Source organism: Gymnogyps californianus, chromosome 2 (genome assembly GCF_018139145.2).
Source record: "Gymnogyps californianus isolate 813 chromosome 2, ASM1813914v2, whole genome shotgun sequence".
NCBI lineage: Eukaryota > Metazoa > Chordata > Aves > Accipitriformes > Cathartidae > Gymnogyps > Gymnogyps californianus.
In genome coordinates, this window is record NC_059472.1 from 46,926,505 (window position 1) to 46,943,295 (window position 16,791).

A 16,791-nucleotide genomic window follows, 5' to 3' on the forward strand; every position below is an offset into this window, starting at 1 on the left:
ATTTTAACATTTTTAATGTGTTATGTCCTGTAAGACATAAGACTCAGGGCATGATAGAAAGTTTATTAAGGATAAATCCTACTCACGTTATTCATTTATGTACCTCAAGTAGCCCCAGGTTTTTAAATCAGAACATTTCCATTACTCTGTTGCAAGTTGGGCTGGTGTACACGTTTAAAAGTCTTATTCTAGGAATGTTGTGTCTTTTATGTATATACATTTGTATTTGTAAGAGGTAATGTAAAGTGGTACATACCAAAACATAGCTTTATTTTTCATTGCAGCCATTAATTATAAAGCATTTTGTAAAACCAGAAAATGTTCCTTAAATAGAAGCATTTAAATTATGATTTTTATTATGTATTTTCATGAAATTAGATTTTTTTACAGGTTTACAAAACAAAGCATTTTAAAAAAATATGTTCAGAATGTGTTCCCAGTCCTGTATACTTTATGACATAAAAGTGTTGAATGAGTAAAGCAAGCCACTGATGTATGATGGCTTGTCTATGGCTCTCTAAGTACTTAATTGAATTAGATCATTACCCATTTATACAATATTTTCTTCACTTTTTAAATTCTGATCTGAGGGCGGTGAATAGTTGTTTTTTACTGTGTTAATGATGGAGAGTCAACAATTTGATTAATCATGTAGTTTCAAGTATCAGTATTTCTGAGCACATCCTTTAAAGAATGTGTCCTGATGTTTTTTTTAAATTCCACGTGTATATGAATGTGTTTGTTTCTTTTCCATGGAAGTTGTTTAGAAGGGCGCAAAAGCAGATGGTATATTAAGGTACTAGTATATTAAGGTCCATCTCATCCTTTATCTCCAGTTTCAGTCTGTACACATTCCTGGCTGCTAACCTCCCAGTTTTGTTTCCAGCTTCACTGTCTGCGATAAGCACAGGCTTGTAGAGCCCTGGGCAGCTGTTTGCACCATTAGCAAACCCATGTAAATCGCCAAAAAAGAGGTGCTTTAGAGCACAAGAAGTAAGCAAATTGAGGGCCAAATTCTGCTGCCATTTAATCCATTGAAGGATGAATTGTTTTACTGGCCAAAAGATTGTTTAGAAGTAAAGAAGGGCTGAGTAGTAGCACAGGTGGCAAATTCCAGTGCTGACAAACACAGGATACACAAACCCATAAGCATGTGAAGACACATATTAATCATACATTTCAGCTGTAAAATCTTAGGGGTAACAACACCACATCCAGAGTTTTCAGATGTAACTTTCAGGTTGGTAATTTAATCCTTTATTGAGCAGTATTTTTAAATATATTATGACACACAATGAATGAACAAAAAGTGAATGAGCACCTGAACAAAATGAAGAGAGGATTTTTGTTTCTGGAGTCAACTTTTCCAGTATAATCTCTGCTGCCAGCAGTGAATACATCAGATGTATTTACATCGTATCTGTGCAAGAGGATGTTTATGGATATGACATATGCTGCTCTGCACCCTTAAAACCTGAGAACTAGATTCTCTCTCAGTACCATGTGCATCTCGGTTGATTTCAGAAATATGCAATACTGCAGTAATGAGTATGGTATAAGAATCTAAATAGATCCATAGACATATGGACAGACAGATGGATTAAGACAGACTTTGTCACTTTGTCCCTAAAAATCCTTTGTGATGCTTATCTTTTGTGTACACAGTGACACTAAAGTGTCAGCCCAGATCATTTCCCTTAACTTAGTAATATTTTATGGATTTACATAAAGTTTTTACTTGAAAACGTGGAGGAGTGTGTGTGCACATTTTGCAGAAATGTACTGGTGCTAGTAATATAAACCATTTTCATTCTATTTTGAAAAACATTGTGAAGGTATAAATTATGTTTGAACTGGACAGAGATGATAATGTGGCATGTGACTGAAAATATATATTTTTTAATAGATGATTCAGCCGCAGAGAGTTTTAATGGCAATGAGACCGTGGGACACAGTTCCAATGCTTCAGGGGGAACACACTGCAGGGAGATGGCAGAAACCAACAGTAATGGCAAAACAAATCTGGAGCAGGATGAGCAGCCTCTGAACCTGAGTGACAGTCCCCTCTCTGCTCAGCTGACTTCAGAATACAGACTAGATGATCACAGCAGTAATGGAAAGAACAAATACAAGACTCTCCTAATTTCTGATCTCAAGATGGAACGGGAGGCAAGAGAAAATGGAAGCAAGGTAAGATGCTTCCACATGCTCCAGATATGAAGTGTGTAGCTTAGAAAAGGAAAAGATTTGTGAGGCCAAACCAAAGGCTATTCCCAGCTAAGCACTTAATGCAATGTGTCTAATGTTTGTCACATCATTACTCAAATGCTATACATAGATTTGTATGCTCTGTTACACATATATGATGCATACATACATTAAGTGTATGTGGATGTACATGGGTGAATACATATATATAGGCATATATATTGCGCTGACACACTGACAAAAACCAGTGCAGTTCTCCATCAGGCATGAATTTTATCAGTCCATTTATTGAGAACTGTCTACATTACCCACTTGAAATACATATATATTAAAATATGTATATAATATGATACATATATATATGTATATATACTGAGATACATATATCTATGTATATTTATAGATGACCATCTCATTACATGTATTATGTATCTGTAGAATGAATCCGTATGAATGTTAAGTGTGTATACCCAAGCAAATTACTACATGTGAATTATCAACATCTGAAAGGAACTGATTTGGTTCCTTCCTGATTGTTTGTGATATGCAGGCACCTAACCTGAATTAGAACTGACAAGTTTGCTTTAAGAAGCTGTAATCCCCTGAGGGCTTTTCTCTGTAGTTTCCATTATGTGGGTAAGGAGAAACGAGAATGGTTATATTGTGGATAAAGACCGATCCTATAGACTAGGTAGCTAGCTTTCTAGGAAGGTGTTTGTCATGAGGGCATACTGTAGGGAGGGTGAAGAAATGGCCTGTATCATAGAATTTGTCCATTGGTCTTATTGGTGACAAGTTCCTGGTTTTTATCTGATAACTCCCAACTGGATTACCGCTTTTACAGCAGCAATAATAGGATGTTAGTACTGGATCCAAATACTATTAATGCTGGTCACTAGCTTTCAGTAGCCCACTACAAAATAACCTGACAATGTAGATATACTTTGAATGGCCACGTTTTTTGCAGGGCTTTGAAATAGGAGTGATACGGAAAATCACTTTTTCTAGGTGTATCCAGAAAGGGATTGTACCTGACTGATGTCTAGAGAACAACATTTATTTATGCTAAAGTTTTAACTCCTGTCTTCATTGCCTGGGGAGTAAAAATAAAAACTTGAATGTTTTTTTAACTCAAGTGTCTGGTTTTGGTGGGTAGAAGAAAGGGTGACCAAATGGGAGATTGTTAGTCTTTCTCTTTCTTGGCCATTCCAGTTTAGCAAATCATGTATCCCAAAACCTTCTCCAGAAAATATTTACGAAAACCTGTTTATCTGCATGGAATTTTTTTGTTTCCACAAATTTTCATTTTATTGAAAATGTTCTGAATAGCTCTAGTCTCAGAGTGTGTATACACTCCAGTGCTGGATTTACTCAGTACTTTGACTGTTGCACAGTGAGTCCCAAATTGGCTAATATGAATGGTATCTTCATTTGCTTCAGGGCACAGTGTTCTAATGAACCTTTTATAAGCCAGTCACCCAAATATTGATAGGCACACAGGCTCTTTTGCCTGAGGTACATTGCTGCTTCTGCCATTACTCTTGCAAATACACAAATAAGCTTGGTGAAGAAAGGGAGGAGTCTTAATGTAGAACTCATTTATAGCTAAGACAAGAACATAGCCTAACGTTACATTTCCAATTTTAATCAGTTCCAACTCAGATGCAAAAAGAATGTATCAAAAAGTGTTAAAAATCTGTTTGTAATGAATTGAGATGACAATCAAAGCCATCTCATTCTTTGTTATTCTACAAATTTTAAGAGGCCTGAATCATCCCCCACATTGATATATTCTTTCATCACTCACTGTCATCCTACCCACTCTATACTGCCAACAATATGCAGATTTGTCTCCCCTTTTTGTCCTAGTGAAACTCATGTTGATGTTTACAGTTCATTTAAATATATGATTTATTAGGTATACAGTGAAGGTTATTAAATATGGAGTGAAGACTTCAGGAAGAACACACTCCTGGGATAAACAAAAATTTGTCAGAGATTTGTAAGCTGAGTGTGGAGTAAAAGAATGTTTTTGTGGCCAATTTCATATTTTACAGATGAATTCTACTCTTACTTTTTAAATTTAAAAGAAGTTATAGAATATTTTTAGAAGGAACAAAACCCATCAGTGTATTAGAATCGAATGGGACTGTACAGCATCTCAGTGTTTCATATGCATACATATACAGTCATATAAATCATTACTACTGTTTTACCATAAGCGGTATCTTACATGCTAAAGGGTCAGAGAATGTTTTACAAGCCCTAGACCTGATCAAGGAGGTCCTCTTGCCTTCCCCTGGTGATTCAGGTTACTGGGCCCCTCCAGAAGAGTGTTTTGGCCATTACTGAGCTGATTAATTTTGAACAATGCAGAAGATCAGACTCCTAGTTGTGTGCAGTACTCACTGGATGCACTTGGGCAAGGGTATCACAAGGAACTAGCCAGAACTCTAATTCTCTGCCAAAAAGGAAACAAAATAAAGAAGAAGTAAGGTAAACAGAGTACTATAGTTTACTAGGAGCCACATCTCACATATCCTTTTTACCCAGAATACACCAAGTATGTGGGTTGTTTTTTGAAGTCATCTAGGAATTCTCCCAGTGCTCTCGCAGCATCTAACCTCCAGCCATTCACAGTTGTACAGTTATCAGACATGATTAGACCTGAATAATGGCATCATTGGTAGTGATGGGTAAGCAAATGTGTTTAGCATAACCTCTAATCATGTTTTCATGAGAAAAATAATCTGCAGTGTTCACCAAATATCAAATTGATATGCCACTTCTTATAATGTAGTATTCTTACGGTATCTTTACGTGGCAAAGAATTGAGAAAAGTTGTGTGAGAAGTTAGTGAAGAAAATATCTGGTTTCTAAATGAAGGGAAATATATTTTAATTATTGGACTAGCATTGCAGGAAGTAATACATTATGCTTCCTCCAGCTTCTACACTGGCCCATTCAGCCTGCGGAAGATGTTACTTGCTTGACATGGCCAGGACTCTGTGAAACCCAAAGGCAAAGGGCTGGAGCTGGGAAGATCTGTTGGCTGACATGTTCGCTACCTGCTCTGTCTGAGTCTCCTTTTTGGATACTATATATGTTTTATTAAATTTGAACCCACAGTTTCTCTGATCAGCTTGTATCCATTCCGACCTGTCACTAGGTTTAAAGATCACACATTAGAGCTGAATCTAGCCACAAAAAGCCAAAACATTACTTTTTCTTGGTTGAAAATTATCAACATATTGTACCTCCTCCACCAAATCACAGATTTTTTAAGGGAGTTTATTTTTTCTGGAAACAAGCAGTTTTGTTAAACTATATTATAGGTATTTGCCTGTACAACACTGTTTACAAGAACGATACTTCCTTCACATGTGTAGTGGTGGGCTCCACCATTTGACAATACAGTTCTGATTGATTGATAATTTTGTACATGCTGCAGAAATATGATCAGAAGAAGCAGTTGAGATAAAAATGGTAGTTTTTTCATCATATTTTCTTTGTAAATTTGATAGCTAATAGGCAAATGTTTTTTGAAAATGGTTACTTCTTTGTTGAAGTTCATTTTTTAGAATATTAATCTTGTCAATACCTATTTGAAGCAATTATATACTTATGCTATATGGAAAGTTTGCTAGATAGTGGCCTCATGCTGTGAAAGAGTCTTGGATGTCAAAACAGAGATACTAAACATTTTCCTAAAATCAGGCCTCTCTAATGTACACAGAGGAAGTCATTAGTGATTTGTAAGAAATGTAGTTTTTTGGGAATAATAAATCAAGTTTTCTTGTCTGAAAAGACTCTGAGGAATAACTGGAGATTAGATAAACCTGTGAACAAATTTTAATTCAATTTTTCAAACTACTAGGGTATATTATTTAAAGAATGCTCCGTTCAGTCACTTCAGAATATGACTTTTAAAACTGATGTTGATAACACTCTTTAAACACGAATGACATTTCAGTGGACAGTGTAACTTTACTCTTTGAATCCTCAGTTTCAGGCAGTGAGTATGTGTGCTAACCTCTTCTTTGTGTAAAAAGACCACATGCCAAGTGCAGTGGAGGGAGTTGCCAAATTGTAACATAACCCTAAAATTTGGTCCAAAATGTTTTACCATTCACTGAAAAAATGTTATGCAAGGAAGAAATGGGTTTTCATAGTCTTAAATACATATATGTAAGTATGTATGTATATATGTATATGCGTATATATATACTTTATATATATGCTTTCATTAAGCTGATATTAGGGAACTGATCCTCCAGTAAGACTCAGATGTTCACGGCAGTAGAACTTTCTACAACCATTTAGGGCTAAACTGAAGTCAGTGAAATTTTGTATAGCTGCAAAAATATAGATATAAATTTACCTTAACAGGCCTGAGTCTTTGTACTACAAAAGACTTATGAAGTACTCATCTGTAAATGCTCTGCAAATGCCGCTCTATGAATTCAAATAGTTAAGTGCACATATAAATTATTTGAGATCATTATATACTTATGTGTGAGACTGCTGGGTTTCTCTATGACCATGGTGAAGTCTCTGTAGCACTGAGACTTTTGATTTCTGATTCTTGTGTTATTGCTTTTTCCTAGACCATATATTTTATTTTGAAAACTCATTATATAGCTTTATCTCTTCCACATCATTTATTTCATGAAATATAGCAAGCCCACTCCTTTTAAATGGTTTTGTCTCTTCTGCATTTGGATAACAAGGTTATTTTGTTACAGTATGGGAAAACAGGTTTTTGAGCTAACCAGCCATATTTGTATTGTGCCATGTATTTTACCTGGATTAATAAATAGTTCATTATGTCTGTATTGCAAAGGACATTCCTCATATGCAAAACTTCTCTTTGGGATTTCCCAGACAGAAACATGCGCTACTGATCATGAATGCCTAGGAGATGCCTTAAAGTGAGGTAACAAGGAGGACACACACCATGTGCCCATTTTGTCCAGATACCTGCTAATTGCAGACAGTTGGTTAATGTCTTCTTTCTTTCTACCAGACAAAATTTCTGATAGAAAAGTTGTACACCCCCAGACCCTTTGGATGTATGGTAGGCTAAGTTAATATGCATTATGTTTAGCTCGAGTGTGTAACTGGCTGCATGGAGAAGTGCACAAGATAAGTAATTTTTCTCTAAGCTGGAAAAGAAAAGCACAGTTTTAAAGGAGAGAACAGTAAATAATGATTGCTGCATACAGTGACCTTTAATTATAATACTGCATTCTAATGTGCATGTCATTATAGTTACAGTGGTTCACAACAAGGCAGAGCTTTCAAGTAGTTTCTGAAAGGAAGATCTTACTTTCCGTCCCTCCTTTAATGCTGGGCTTTTGAAGTGTTTCTCAAGCTTTTTTCTTCAGCCTAATGTAAAGAACAGTGTTATTGTCATGGGCCACTGCCAGGGGCTGTTTGCTCCCAACTATTGCAACTTCAAACTGGTGTTGTAATGGATGCACTTACACTATGGCAGGTTAGCCTGGCAGGCTGTCCACTTTTTAGACAGGTCCCGCTCTAAGAAGGTATTTAAAGACTGTAACCTTGCATGGGATCTGAAAGCCAGAGCATATGTGAGATCCTGGGTGAAGAGTCATTTGAAGTTCGTGCACGCTGCTCTAGTTAAAACTTTAGTCATCTTTGGTGGTTAGTCCAGCTGTAGAATCTTGTAACATCTGCTTTGCTGGAGATCATCATTACTGAAGGAAACCGGGCACAACCATCCAAGCAGCCTGACCTGAATATACAAATATACAGATAAGCCTGTTGTAATCTGCTGGTGCATCATGAATCCAGCTGGTTTCCAAAAGTGCACATGAATTTGGCCACAGATAGACACCACCTCTGAGAAATAAGGTAGAGTTTCAATGTGTTTCTTTCTCACTCTCTCTCCTTTCTAAAGATATGATTGTATCTTAGTAAAATATGAAAGGTCATTCCTAATATCAAGTGAACATCATCACATCTGACATTGTGTCTCTGAGGCATGTGAAGTCACTGTCTGTCTAGTTCCCCTCTGCCTGTATTTTTGTCTGCAGGTTTGCTTGGGGAAATGCTCAGAATGTAAGGGAGCATATAGCTTTTTCCAAAGCAAGTGGAGTCCTCAGGAGTTACAGTGGGCTTTTATATAGACCGATAATAGGTTATTACACTTAGGAAGTAATTTATTAAAAAATTTTCTTAATGAAATGTGAAATAGGTATGCGTCTACTTGAAGCAAGAGGTAAAATGCAGACTGTGGGAATTTGGCATGTTAAAGAACAATGTTGGAGACCATTTATTTTGTCTTCCTTTTTTTATACTTCATAACTAAAACATTTCTTATTTCCTTTTTTTTTTTATCATCATTCATTATTTATATTCAAGTGGCATAGATAGGTTTCAGCTGAATTGGAGCATTGTCATATGGTACTTATATGATATGGTTACCTCAGCTCTAAGCAGGAAGGAAAGCTGGAAAGGGTAAGATAGAAGTGTCTCCTCCTCTTTTGAGGATACCATTAAACTCTGCATGTTGGCTTTTTTGGTACAAAGAAGCCCTTTTGCCCTTCTAGTTCATGCTGCCAAGTGCGCAAGTTACAGTTAATCAATCTGGATTAGGAGTTAGTTAAGCCTTTCAGAAAGGAGTTTTTGACTCCAACTCATCCTCTCCACAGAACTTCTCACTCATCTCTCTTGCTTGAAGTTGCATCTCATTACCTAGGTATGGCATAAGAGGAAAGTAGATTTTTTTTTAATTGTTCTTTTATTTCATTTCCATAGTCAGATAGAAAGTGTTAAAGCAATGCCATATTTTACTGACTGCTCTTTTGTTAATACAAATGTCTTAAGAGTCTGCAGTCCAGGTGTCTGACAGCCTTATTTTATGGCTTAATTGTTAAGACTAGGAAGAGGCTTAGCATGAAATTCTGTTTGCTACTGTAATGAATAATCTATGAGAAGGGAAGCAAAGTCTGGTGAAAGGTATAGGCAGGACATGTTACAACAGTTAGTGGCATACTAGATTTTGAGCAAACAACAACATAAGAGTGGGGCAGAATGCAAAGCCAGCATGATACACACCCTGTGGAGCAGCGAGACATCAACACAGACTGAGCCTGCAGCTCCACAACAGTCCAGCCTGCTTCCACTGTTCCAACCACAGCATTGAGGAGAGGATGGTGACTTCTTCCAGCTGTGCCCTAATTGTTATCTGATGGATTCCATCATTGCTGCTTTTCATTAACTCCTTGGAAATAGTTTGTACTGAAATTCAAAAGTAAAAATGATAAAAGAAGTGAACTGAAGGTGAAATCCACCCCTGCTGCCATCATGTGTAGGTGATACAAGGTTACAACATCTTTTGGCTTGCATCTCACATCTTTGGTGTGTGAAGACAAGCTCAAATGTTGTTGAAGTATGCATCTTTTTCTTTCTCTGCTATACTCAGGTTTGTGCCAAGGTAGCAGGCATGCCAGTGGTTTTTACGGCTCCTTGGGAGATAGATACACTACAATGGAAGGAGATAGGCCCCTTCTCCTATGCATGGAGAACATTAATGAAAGGAGAACAGAAAGTGTATGCAAGGAGTTTTGTGATCTCCTTATTTTTTCCTATCCACTCACCTACACAAGAGTGAGACAAACTAGCCTGTTTTCTCTTTCCCTGTTAATTCCTACTTCATACATAGGGTTTTTGTAGGTTGGTCTAATTGTAAAGACTGAGTCCTTTACATTTTGCTTTACCATTTTATCAAACACCTTGGCTTTACTTTCCTCTGCTTTTAGAAAATGAGAAAGCAGAGAAAATCACAATTTTCTAGCTCCAAAAGTCAGTCTGTTGGTTGTTTGGAAAAAACAGTATAGTTCTATGAAGAAAAAAAGGTCTTTCTTCTTTTTTGCTGCTCTTTGATAGGGGAATTGTTATAGGCCACTGAGAAGCTGTTTAGTACAAAAAAATTGATGTTAGTTTACTGGTTTAATAAGCCTTTTCCTTGAAAAAGAAGTTGAATTTATAAAGCACTGGTTTTTCCAGACTTGAATCTTCTGATTTTGGGGGTTACCCATAATAAATGGCTAAATAGAACGTTGTTATGAAGAGAGACAACTACAGGTGCATGAAAAATCAGTGCAGTGTTTGTCAGAAAATATAAATGCTCTAGTGTTCTCTAACAGTCACATTCATCAAAGTCCTTTGTCTATGATAATATCAGTTCTATGTCTGATTCCTCCCATTGGAAGTACATTTAGTAGCAAGTTTTCATGTTCAGTGAAAGCTCTTGAAAATGAAATTGGTTTCCTGCAGGGCGTTCATTACAATGATGTAAATCCAGATCAATTAAACTGAAGTTGATGATGCTACTCCAGATTTACATATCTGTAATGGAGAATACAGTCTGGCTCCGTACGCGTATGAAATCCCAGCTAATGTAAAACTGGCATGGAAGAGAATAACTTTTAATGTGAGCTTTTATAAATTTTCTCAGAAGTTTTTTTTTAAAGGAACAAGTGCACATTGGTCACGTATCAGACAGTGGTGCTGTTGATTCCAGACTGCATGTGTATACCTCACAGATCCAGCTGTCTATCTTCATTCACACTGACCTTTGGAGTCATTGGTCCCTCATACTGAAACAGAAGCAGTACCTGGAGGGGATGCAGGACTTTGTCCAACTCGGTTTTAGTGGCTGGACATCTGTTCAGACAAGAGAGAAAGCTATCAATCAAGTGCATCTGCAATCAGTGAGGTAAGGTGTATGAAATTACTACTTCCCTCCCTGTTTACAGCCAAGAACTTTTTATAACTCAACAGTCTGGGAACCCAAGTCTGTACCTTTCAGGCAAATTCCTGTTGACTTCAACCAGGATTTGTACCTGACAGATACCTTCAAGGCTGGGCCTTGTTACAATTAATATCTTCAATCCCTAACTCTTGCTTTTGTGTTTTGTTTTTTTCTTTTTTTTCCTTAGGAAGGAAATTGAATTTGTGTTGAAGTCCTACTAGGTCAAATGGTTCACTGCAGCTTTTTCTTCTCCTTCTGTTACCACGTATGCAGCTCCTCTACCAACTAGAAAAAGGCTGAGAGCAAATCTTGCTCTTGGAAGATTAAATACTATTTGATGGTAAATTGAGCAAGATATAATGGGGCAGCAATAATTGCTACCTACTGCAATTGTGTTTAGTCTTAATATTATTTACAGCTAATGAACTGTCATTTTTTTATTTTTCAGATGCAGAGGTTGAAGAGCTGATCCTCAAAACTAATCTGTGATGAATGGCTTGATAATTGGCCACTTTCTACACATGTTACACTCCACCAAAACTATATTGTTGTACAAGAAGTTGATAATCCTGAAATGTTATTCCTAATATTTTATTCTGGTATTGAATTCTTTTCTATATACCAAGTCAGCTGCTGAAGAAAGGGAGGAAAGAAGTCAAAGATTTTTTTTTTCTTTTTTTCTTTAATGACTTTTATAACAACATATTGCTGACATTTTAAAATAAATATAATTTTTATTAGTTGTCTTACAGACATCTCACTTTCTAATCTTGTTTTTTGTTGAATGAATGGCAGTAGTCAAATGTCTTGCTGAATACTTGATACACCTTCAAACTGTGCTTTTGTGTGCTCTCCATTTTCCTTCTATAGCAATTGCTGAGAATAATTAGTTACACTAGAACACTGAATGCTTTTTTCAGATACTTACTTATTCACGTAACTGGATTTGCAAGGTGATGTGAGAGAAGTGAATAGGTCAATTTTTTAATAGAGGAAGGAAGGAGAAGTAGAATTCAACTTTAAAACTATTTAACTATTTTGTTCTCTTTCATCTTTCTTTTTGTTGCCAGCCTTTTAACCCTCCTTTTGCTGCTTCAGCTTTTTCTGTTAATTCTCCTCTGTTCTCCTCCATTTGCTTCCAAAGACTCCTAGGAAGACCTACCTGAAATTTTGTTTTTAGGAACAAAATAGTAGATGTAGATAATAATATCAATTACCAGAAAAGAGGACTGTAAGGAATCACCTGAATTACTGAGTCCAGTCCTCTGGAAATGGCAACCTAGGTAATAGACATTTACTCCAAGAGGATATGCAACAGTTCAGCTCACTAAACGTTGCAACATCCCTGAAGTTCTGATTAATAACCTTCAACCTTATAGGAAACAACGATGGTGCAGCTGTAATATGCCACAGGAAAAAAGTGAGGTACTGGAATCATTGCTGATGTCCTAGATCCCTGCAACAACAAGGGATTTGCTAGGTGGATTTCCCAGATGGTCTCTAGCAGTATCTTTTTCCCTGCAGAATAGGGAGTAAAAAAGAACAACCTCCAATAATCCCTATCAGTCTGCTTGAGGTTTTGTCTGCCATATGTTTCATCAAAACATCCTGCCTTATATTTCACCTCTAGCAGTGACTGATTTTGAATACTTAAAAAAAACAATTAAAAAAGCAGCATCTACATTAGTTATTGAGACAGGGAGGGGATGGTGATGTAGGTAAGCATTGAAAGCTGTGAAATGTGTGTTATGTTTATTAAACACAGTCAAAAGGCAGCGATCAAATAATTTTGCAAAATGTGTGGTAATGAATAAGCCACTGACTGTTGCAAATATTACAGAACAGTATTCTTGTGCAATCAGCAAAAGATCCCGGAAACTGGTATTTGAGAACTGTGTAAACAGTCAACATCTACTTTTCACTGGGCACTGATGAAGGAGTATGAAAACATGAGCAAGTATGAAAATATGCAGCCAAAGGTAGGGGTCTGTAACTGGTGTGAGTTTTCATTCCACCCATGTAAGTGTGCCATATCATGAAACATTTTAATACTGGATGAATTCCGTATGCATCTGTAGAGTTTTTACTAAGCTGCAGCTTCTTGGAGCTCACAGTGTTTCTATGAAATACTGCAGCTGTTGCTTGGATCTTGGCATGGTACAACTGAATATTTCCCATATAGGTGCTGCTTCTCATCAGTTGCTTTGGTCACAGACTGTCACTCTCAGTGTCCCTTCACACCTATTCAGTCTGTGTTTTCTTAACTCTTCTCATCATGAATATGCCATGAGCTACTCCCTGGATCTGATGGGTAATGATACATGCTGTTCTCTTCATATACATACATACATACACACAAACACACTTTTACATATATATATATTTATTTATATATTCTTTTTTCCCCCTTGTCTGATGAGAACAGTCATATCCAGTGGCCATGACCCAAAGCTGATGGAATCATACAGATGAATCAGGAGCATATGAAGAGCTCATATCTCTTGTTGAGGCACCTGCAATGACACACACCTAACCTTTGTGTACAGGTGCTCCAGTACACAAGAGTGTGTGATTGTCTTTCTCGTGCATTTTAATTAAAATCAGGATGGTATCTTGTATGTTGCTTCTGACTCCATTTTATATTTGGGTAGAGGTCATGAAGTAATGTGTTTCCTCCTCTTGTGTTTCCCACGGCATTTGGGAATTGTCTGACTCCATCAGGAAGATGCCTTGCAGAACTATTAAGAATTTCTGCCCTGTACCTTCTGCCATTGAGCTCCTGGGCTGTGCAGTCTCAGGATGGATAAAAGAATCTGCATGAAGAACAGGGAAAGGTGAGTTGATTTCCTTAGGGGTTACCACAAATGGCCCCACTATCAGCTCTCAAAAAGACACATGGATATTCTTTGGGCCTTTTGTACTGAATCAGTGATATATAAGGTTTTTTGGACCCCCTCTGAATGCATGGGTCTTTGTCTCACTTTGTCCAGTTAGTCATGTACTCTTAAAAAATCTTTTGCAGATGGAACCCCGTGGGACTGGACCTGTATCAAAAACTGTATTAAATGACTAAAATAAAGGTTTTAAAAATTCCTGTTTCCCCCAGTGTGTTGCTTAGAGGGAGTAGCTGTGTTTAGTGGAAAAGAAGTCAGATGAGTCTGGGGCATGTGTGCCACCTCGTGCCCTCTTGGCCTAGCCAGGAAATGGAGGGATGGAGGAATGAGATACAGGCATCTTTTGGAATATGCTTGTTGTGTCAGGTGCGCCTTAAAGATGACTGTCTCACGAGGTTGATGCTTCTGTGTGGTTCATTAGATGCTTTTTAAAATCCACCTCTATACATAATCATGCAATTAAGTGTCCACCCTGCCTTCAGGAAATACATAATATGCAGGTTTATGTAATATTGAAAAAAGATCTTGGAAGCCATAGTGGATTTGAATAAGTGACAAAACACCAAGGAGCTGAAAAACTTGCTACACAAAGAGGGAATTACCTTGTTAGAGATAAAGCAGTGGCGACTTCATCACAGATCTCACTGGTTCTTACCAATTAATAGATTGTCTTTTATTTTAGAAGACAAAGTTATTAAAAGACTCAGCAGATGAAACTTTTTTTTGGTTAGGTTGGAATTGAGATAAAACATTTTTACAATTATTGTAACCAACCATTCATATGAAAGTAGTGAATTATTACACAAAAATTTCTACGTAAGGTAGTTCTTTTTATGAATATTTGTTCTAATTAATCTGCAAGTTATTTGGCATGATTGTATTATTCAGGAAAACGGTGACAACTATTCCCTCCTGTTCAAGAGTTACCAGGTGATGTTCTACAGTGCAAGCATTCTCTTCTGAGCTTAACATCTATGAATCTGTAGAAGTGTCTTGAATGCTTAAAGAGCTAAAAAGGCTTTTAGCCTCTAGACTGCCAGTTCTCTGGCATAAGCTTTTGAAAAACCTGGCCTAGATGTCTATATTTCATACTCTGTAGTACTTAGCCCAGCATACATCTGGTTTGGGGTATAAAACCCAGGACAGGATATTTATTTTTACTGCACTGACTATGCCAATTCAAGATCATTCTTATTAGTATAAGAGGTAAGTAGTTTTTAAGACTATCTCTAAACTCTGTTGAGATCACTTTTTATCTTCCTTATTTTTCCTTTTTTTCATAGGAAATTAGCAGGGAGTACGCTGCTTTGCTTTTACTCTGTTTCTCTGTTTCTCTGTTTCTCTGTTTAGATTTTGATTTTTTTTTTCATATTTAATGCTCACTTTATAACGGTGTTTCACTTTATAATGGTGTTTACAGTGCCAAAAACTTGTATCTAGGGCTATATATGCCAAACAGCAAATTAAAAAAAAATGAATTTAGGCAGTGTGAATCTACTGTTCAACTGTGAGACACTCAGTTATCTCTACTTGAACTGTTCTGCCCATGTGAGGTAGGCAATGTCAGTGGTGGCAGGATCTTCAAAACTTTTGCTCCACCTTTTGTTATCTTTTCCTAGTTGAGAGTTATGTCCTTTAACTGTATATGATGCTGCAGTGTTACTTTTTACATTTGTCATTTATCATCTGTAATTCATACAGTTAATTTAAGTTTTAGGATATACTGTTTCTAATAAGATAATGCTGTGCATAATAACTTTGTACAACATGAATGAGTTATTTATACCTTCACTAGTATGTTAATTGCCAGAGGTTCCTATGTCTTAATTCTTTGGATTTACATAGCACGTTTGGGATTCTGAAAACATCAATAAAAATAAATCAGCTTAACGTTGGGTCGGTCCCATGAGGCAAGCATATTCCATCACTGTCTATTGATTAGTAAACACAGGCATGACATAATTCATTGACTTTCCCAAAGCCAAACAATCTGTAGGAAAGCTGGAGAAGTCATTTGTTTCCTGCGTGCTATACCTGAACATTAATCACAGTACTAATCCTTATCTCCAGACATTACTGTTCAGTTAGGGTAAAGAGGCAGAGTCAACTTCAATTGAATAGCCATTGGAAAGTTTCCTCTGGTTTTATCAGCATAGCTAAAATTCAAAGCAGTTTTAGAATTGTTTGTTTTAATTTGTGCTTTGCTGGAACCATAAGGATGACAATTTCACTGATTGTCTTGATAAATCTATCCAGCCCTCATCATGAAAACATATACATGTATACACAAGAGATCCTATGGGCTACATTGTTAGTACTTATGTGAATAAACCTTAGTTGCCTTAAAGTTAGATGCTTTCCTTAAATTTAGTCATATACCTTCCCTGTATAATGTATTTACATAATACAGAAGTTAGCAGCTGTGGCAGTTCGTCCTGGTTTTAGATAGTAGAATGGGATTCAGTTGCACAGAGATGGGCATTTGGTACCCTTGTAGGGACCCTAGAGTAATCTGTGCCCAACATACACCTCTCTGGAAGGATGTGTCTCTCACAACGGCCTTGTGTCATATTTGCCAGCACTGTACAGTGCTCCTATTCCATCCTAAAATAGCAATGGGGCTCAGTTGCCTTTCACCTAGCCATCTGGTTGCCTTTCAGACTGTCTTGCACATCCCTATAGGCTTCTCTCTTGACAGTCAAGTAAGTTCAGAGTACTTTGGTACAAACTGCATTTAATTCCACTTACATTGATGGTGTAGTCTTTTTTATATTCCTGAGGATAGAAGACCAACATTGGGCCTCTGAACTTCTTTAAATGTGTCTCAGAATGTGGCCCTGGCCTTGGAGAGTTGGAATGGATACAGCCATTAATTTGCTGACTGATTGGATCATTGATTGAACTAAG

At 36.9% G+C, this 16,791-nt stretch overlaps 1 protein-coding gene across 4 annotated transcripts in view; it reads left to right on the forward strand.

The window, feature by feature from the left end:
• NOL4 (nucleolar protein 4) overlaps window positions 1-16,791 on the forward strand; it is a 195,570-nt gene that overhangs the window by 110,929 nt on the left and 67,850 nt on the right. For all 4 annotated transcript variants that reach the window (XM_050891571.1, XM_050891573.1, XM_050891574.1 and 1 more), the window contains exon 6: window positions 1,907-2,190. In XM_050891571.1, coding sequence (XP_050747528.1) covers window positions 1,907-2,190 — 284 coding nt within the window. The remainder of the gene's footprint in view (window positions 1-1,906; window positions 2,191-16,791) is intronic.